The sequence below is a fragment of the Limulus polyphemus genome, unplaced genomic scaffold, assembly GCF_000517525.1.
Source record: "Limulus polyphemus unplaced genomic scaffold, Limulus_polyphemus-2.1.2 Scaffold2471, whole genome shotgun sequence".
Lineage (NCBI taxonomy): Eukaryota > Metazoa > Arthropoda > Merostomata > Xiphosura > Limulidae > Limulus > Limulus polyphemus.
The window spans coordinates 79,310-86,133 of record NW_013668081.1 but is presented as its reverse complement, the minus strand read 5'-3'; the positions used below and the strand labels follow the sequence as shown (position 1 = coordinate 86,133).

The 6,824-nt window shown below is 34.5% G+C and overlaps 1 protein-coding gene across 2 annotated transcripts in view; it reads left to right on the top strand.

Annotated features, from left to right (window-relative positions):
• The first annotated feature begins 224 nt into the window (after window positions 1-224).
• LOC111087681 overlaps window positions 225-6,824 on the top strand; it is a 72,836-nt gene continuing 66,236 nt past the window's right edge. Inside the window, exon 1 of one of the 2 annotated variants that reach the window (XM_022395159.1) lies at window positions 225-296. In XM_022395159.1, coding sequence (XP_022250867.1) covers window positions 266-296 — 31 coding nt within the window. In that variant the 5' untranslated portion in view covers window positions 225-265. Of the gene's footprint in view, window positions 297-3,689; window positions 4,237-6,824 lie in introns of those variants that run through there. The other variant, XM_022395158.1, reaches the window with a different exon arrangement.

Here is a 6,824-nt window from a genome sequence, read left to right as displayed (position 1 = left end):
GAGCATCATGGTTAATGTTCCAATACTAAATGTCAGTACGAGGCCATCTTCGGATTCGTTACTTTCTTGCTTTTGTTTGGCTATTGAATTTCGCCAAAGCTACTCGAGGGCTATCTGCGTTAGTCATTCCTAATTTAGAAGTGATAGACTAGAAAGTAGGTAGCTATTCAATACCACTTACCGCCAACTCTTGGGCTACTATTTGCCACCGATTGATCATCACATCATTACGTCCCCACGGCTGAAAGGACGATAGTGTTTGGAGATGGTGTTCGAACTATGTTTTAACCACAAGGGTATGTCAGGTACTACTTTCTTACAAAACGTAGGCTAAAGAACCACAGCCTGAAGTCTGTGTTAGCATATCATACTAAATACTGCTTTCTAAGTAGCCTGTTGTGACGCTTAACAATGATCTTTAATAGTGGATCTTGAAGGTATAGTTTCGCACCAATCAGTTCATTTCGAATAATATATATATATATATATTTTTTTCAGATAACAAAAATTCGAATTTTCGTTTTACTTTTGTATTGTTTACTAAATATCGAAACATAGCAGGTGTTGGTCCATAGTATCCAGTTACTATGCACGTTAAATATAAAAACATAACAAGTGTCGACCCATGGTAACCTGTTACTAAGGTCTATTCACTAGTATCGTCACGTTTTATCAACACAATACACTTTATGCTCAATCAATGTGTAACTGTATGTATAGTATTAGGGTACTTATGCACGAAGTGTCATAGGAAGAAAAATTAAATAATCTGCTATAGTCGACCGGCTTGTTTGTTTTACAATTTTTGCATAAATCTGCATTAGGGCTATATGTGATTAGTTTTAAAGTAATAAACTAGAGAGAGAAGAAACAGTCAATCAACACTACCTGTCTCCAACTCTTGAGGAACTTTTGTCTCGCCGAATAGTGTGGTTTGATCGTCACTCTTGTAGCGCACCCAAGGCTCAAAGCGTGAAGCGTGTTTTTTGTTTTCAGCAAGGAGACGCAAACCATGAACCCTCAGATTCACAGTCTGGATTACGCTAATCACTAGGCTACGCCCAACTTATGGTTTTCATAAAACCAACATCTTCTTTAAACACAACAACTTATTACAGGCAAGTAGTACTTTTAATGAAAATAGTTATTGTGTTCGATAAGACCTTGTTTGTTTTTTGAATTTCGCGCAAAGCTACACGAGAACTATCTGCGCTAGCCGTCCCTAATTTAGCAGTGTAAGACCAGAGGGAAGGCAGCTAGTCATCACCACCCACCGCCAACTCTTGGGCTACTCTTTTACCAACGAATAGTGGGATTGACCGTCACATTATAACGCCCCCACGGCTGAAAGGACGAGCATGTTTGGTGGGACGGAGATTCGAACCCGCGACCCTCAGATTGCGACTCGAGTGTCCTAACCACCTGGCCATGCCGGGCCGTCGATAAGACCTTCAACGTTTCGTTTAATTCCTTAAAGTTAAAGGACGAGATATTTTAAATCCGTTTCGAAGATATAAATCAATTATTTTTAATAAGCTCCATATTTTGTAAATTAGTTGAGTCCTCCAGCGGCATAGCGGTATATCTGCGAACTTATAACGCGAGAAACTGGATTTCGATACCCGTGGTGGGCAGAGCACAGATAGCCCATTGTGTAGCTTTGTGCTGAAACTGCAAACAAGTGTTTTAGTTGGACTTCGTAATTTAAAGAAATTCAAAGATCCAATGATTATTACAAATATTTGTCTCTAAATTGTAGTTTAAAGATATAGATGTCGCTCAATCTCTAATCTCCCAACATTATTTGCTCCAAAAAAGAAATACATACTGGTGAAACAAATTTTGACATGTGTTACATTATTTTCAGAATTTCGTACCACTGGTTTAAGTGTCTCCGAAAACTCAGAATAACCAATTATTTATGTATTTTACGTTTGAAAGTTCTAGCAACAACAGCACAAGAAGAACACATTGTCTCATTTTGAAAAGCTTTAATCAAAGTTTTCTAATAGTTCTTAAAAATAAAGTCCAGTCTCAGATCATAGAGATAGTTATGTCAAATTTCTAGTTTGGTGAAACAAGGTGCCATCAATTATAAGTTCGTGTGACTCTTTCAACCCGTTTTTGTTGTCACTCCCTTGATTTCATAAATCGTTTCTTTGTTTTAGATTTGTATTCCTTATTCACAAACATACTTTTAGTATAGAGCCCGGTACGGGCTAGAGCTTAGAGTGGCGTACAGTGTACCGAAAGGTCCAAGGTTCGAGCAGCAATATGTAGCTAAACACTCTCGACGTTTTATTTGTGAAGGTGCTATAATTGTCACAGTTAATCGTGTTATTCATTTAAGAATGGCTGTATAATAAACGGATGGTGCTACTGACTAGTTGTCCCTTCTCTTATTGGCATTTTAAGACTTAGGGATGACTAAGTCTGAATATTAGACTGTGGAGCATTTAAGAAATTGTTCAGGTTAAGAATACTAGAACCAATTCACAGTCTCGATTCTCTTTTGATGAATGCTAATCTCTTTGTTTATAGAATGTATCAAATATAAGTAGCTTAATTTTGTTGAGTTCTAAACATAATAAACATGTTAGTGACTATTTCCCTTTTCTTCTTCACTCAATTCATTAAAATCAGTTTATATTCATAACACACATATTAATAAATTTTAGCGCAATTCATTGTTTAGTTATTCATTAAAGGTGAAGTTGTTGAAAATACAACTGTTTCGACTACTTCGTTTGTGAACACATTGAAAAATAAATATTCTAATTAATAATGCTGACGGATTGAAAAATATTTTAAATTATAAGAAGAAGAGTCGTTTACAATTTTACTATTTAGCCGATGCTAAAAAAGAGCAAAGTACAAATTAATAGTTTGACATTTGAAACATTTGGTTATGATGTGTTTTACTGGGAAGACTTTAGATAAGAATTAGGCATAATTTCTTCTTGTACTAAACACGAAATCAAAGCTTACAAAATCCCCTATGGGAGAAGAGAGCAAAGATAAAGTTTTGAACCCAGAAGGTATTAACTCCTATGACTGTTTGTTTGCTTCTTTAGTTGTAGTTAAGCGCTAATCTACAAAATGGATTATTTGTGCTAAGCCCACCACGTGTATTCGCCGTAAGAGTTAAAGGTATTGTACTGAAACTGGTTATACTTTTACAATGTAAAAATAAAAATAAACATATGATACGCTTTATATTAGAATTATATCTTGTTCATCTACGTGGTAATAAAACTGAATATTATATAAGAGCTGATAAAAAGTATTATGTACGTAAAGTGAAACAGACACATATATGAGGTTTTTGCATTTAATTGTATACACTTGTCAATTGTTTGTAGTTGTCATTATCCATTAGCTCTTTATTTATCCAAATTAAATAATTATTTCATTATTATTTAACTGGTAAAATTTTCCTTTGCCTGTTTGCTTCTAACAAGGAAAGTTTATTATCGTTGTCGAGTGGAAAATATTTTTTTAAGGTAGACAATGTTATGGAACGCGGATTTTCGTATGCTAACATCTAACTCGTAGATTCCAAATCAAGCAAAAATATATAAGAACGTTTAAAAAATAGGCTATAGAGGGCAGCACTAAACAGTTAGCTGGTATTCGGTGCATGCGTAAATATTCGTTATTATTTTTTCCCCTCAGATTTTTATCGCGAGTGACGTTGTGGTGGATGAGATGGTGTGAGAATTAGTTGCCATATAACTCTCTAATTTAGGTGTTATAGATATTTAGTGTTTCATTTTCTCCCTAATCTAACTATTTTACTGATAATTAGTAAAAAATCTCTAAAGGATCATCATGACTACATGCGCTTTTCCAAACCCTTTCAGACGTCTAGCCAACGCGCAAATCGTCACACGTCACATTCATCTGTGCTGATATTGTTGTTTGAAGACTTCAGCTGGATGAGCTCTTCTAACAGCTTAGGTGAGAGACGGGCTCGTGCAGTAACCTGGTGAGAAACGGGCTCGTGCAGTTGAGAGGGTAAAACAGAACTCTGTAGTTGAACGCTTTCGTTTTTACTGGACGCAGGATTAACTTGTTCCGAGATAAACTGTTGCAGCATGACATTACCGAATTTGGTTGTGTTAATTAGAAACTGCATTTTGAACTATTTGCAACTCCAGAGAAAAAGAAAATATCATTGTAAATCTACAATTCTTCTGACATTTCTCTTGCTTCTTTGTAGGTATACTGTTAATGGTAAGTGGCATTATTATCTGTGAAGATATACTGTTTGTGGTAAAGGGCATTATTACTTCCTCTGTATAGATATACTGTTCTGAGTAGATATATTGTCTGTTGTAAGTGATATTGTTGTCGTTGTATGTATAGATATATTGTCTGTGGTAAGCGACATTGTTGCTGTATGTATATATATATTGGCTGTGGTGAGTGACATTGTTACTGTATATATAGATGTATTGTCTGTGGTAAGTAACATTGTTACTGTATATATAGATGTATTGTCTGTGGTAAGTAACATTGTCTCCGTCTGTGTAGATATATTGTCTTTGGCAAGTGACATTGTTGCTGTATGTATAAATATATTGTCTGTTGTAAGTGATATTGTTGTTGTTGTATGTATAGATATATTGTCTGTGGTAAGCGACATTGTTGCTGTATGTACATCAATTTAATGATAGTTGAGTATATTTCTTATTAAGAACCGGAATATTGTATAATACTGATTTTGTTTGTAGATTGAATGTAACTATGTAAGTTGTTAGCTGTAAACGTTCGGTTTAGTTTGTACTATATTTATATTGTAGTATTTATTTTAATTTTTTCATGTTTCCACATAAATATCAGAATTAAAATAACAATACGTTGTGTAGATGGCTTGTTTCGGACAGAACTGAATTGATTACAATACGTTGCCCCTTCTCATGAATAGTGCACAAAAATGACTTTTCTTTCTGAGCCTCGTTCTTACTTCTTCATCTATGCTCATTATAGGGGCATAAATTTCACTTCATAATATTATAAACAATATTTTAAAAAGAACCTGGGAACAAGTAGAAAGATTATGTAAAACAAGTCTGATACACTGTACAACTGAACGTAGAAAGTAGGAGATTGACGGTATCATGTATAACATTGTAACTAGGTAATATTATTTGAAAAAAAAAAACATTTAATTGTGTCATTTGGATGTATTTTTTTTTGGTTTTATATTTTTCAATATCGAAATAATTTTCATGTGATGTTCCATAATTTTCAACGGAAAGCGTTAACAAGACATGGTGGTGATCTTTAATTGTTAAGATGAAATTCCTCACAAGACATCATGTCAGTGGTAAGCTATATATAGCATGAACTAAGCCTAAAAACAAACACATGGTAAAGGGGCAAACACATACAAAGGTAAAAGGTTGAAAGATCTGTATTCGGTCGGAAAAGAGAAGCCCAGGAGTCAGTGGCGGGTGTTTCTGGTTAGCTGCTCTCCTTGTAAGCCATAACTTCAAAATTATAGATGGTAAACGCAGTTAACGCTGGAGTAATTTTATGCGGATATCCGAAAACAAACAATCATAGAACAAGTTCGATTTGGAAAGATGAGTCCGCAAATGAATGAAGTATGAATACAGAACATAAACGTTTTAAAGTCAAACTCATATACGTTCCTATTTCTCTCATTCTAATGTAGTCAAGTGTTTAATTTTTTTCAACTCTCAACAAGTCGACAGAAAAATAATTGAAAATTTAATTTGAGAGGATACACTAAGATTATTATGAATCTGTGTGATGATCATGTTTTTGGAGTATGTTGAAACCAACACGATAAAAAATGAACAGTATTCACATTCTTAGCTCAACAGAATGGATACATTGAAAACAACTTTATTTGAAAATACAGAACATTGTTATTCAAGTAAATAAAGATGATAACTTCTACTCCAAATCAAAAACACATGTTTCTGACCGAAGTACTCGAGGTGTAATATTTTCTTATTATACAATTAATTATCTTGCATTAGCTTTAATTGATGCTAGATATGTGCATTAGTTCTAGCCAGTGTTAATATCCACATTTTATGAACTTCTGATTTATCATGACAAAAACTGAATCAAATATTAACAGAGTTATAGTTCGTTTAATTTTACTGGAAAACCAAGTTGAATCACATGAGAAGAAGTGTAAGGTAATTAAGGTTTATTACTTTCATTAAACGTTTACTTCTGGTTCAGAAAGCTTCTGAATAAAATCTTTATATTTTCACCTTTATAACTGAGAACACCGCAGTTCGATGAGCGCGACATAGGATGTAGTGCGTCTATCTCCCCCTCACACACACACACACGCCATTGATTTAGCGGCAAGTCTGAAGACTTATAACGCTAAACACCAGGTTTCTATACTGGTGATGGGCACAGTACAGATGTACCTTTGTGTAGCTTTGCGCTTAACAGCAACCAAACTATGCTCCAATAATGAAGCGATTTTCACTTAGTGTAACTTACTAACATCACACAACAATAACAGAAGTTTTATTGTTAACCACCGAAGATATCGAAAAGTGGTAAGCCTTTTAGCCTTCTCTGCCTTTCCGAGAATGTATGTCATGGTTATCGTCAGGATTTTATGAAGGGGTTCGTATCTGTTCGTGATACATCTTTACTACATATGTAAAACTACGTGTATTATGACGAGAACTCGATGATGAATAATAAAGTCTGGAGACGGCTTGAATGGGTATTGAAGAAAAACTTTAACATAAGAGCAAATGTACAACGTTTCGACAAGGTTTTGTCATCATCAGGTACCTGTCGAAACGTTGTACATTTGC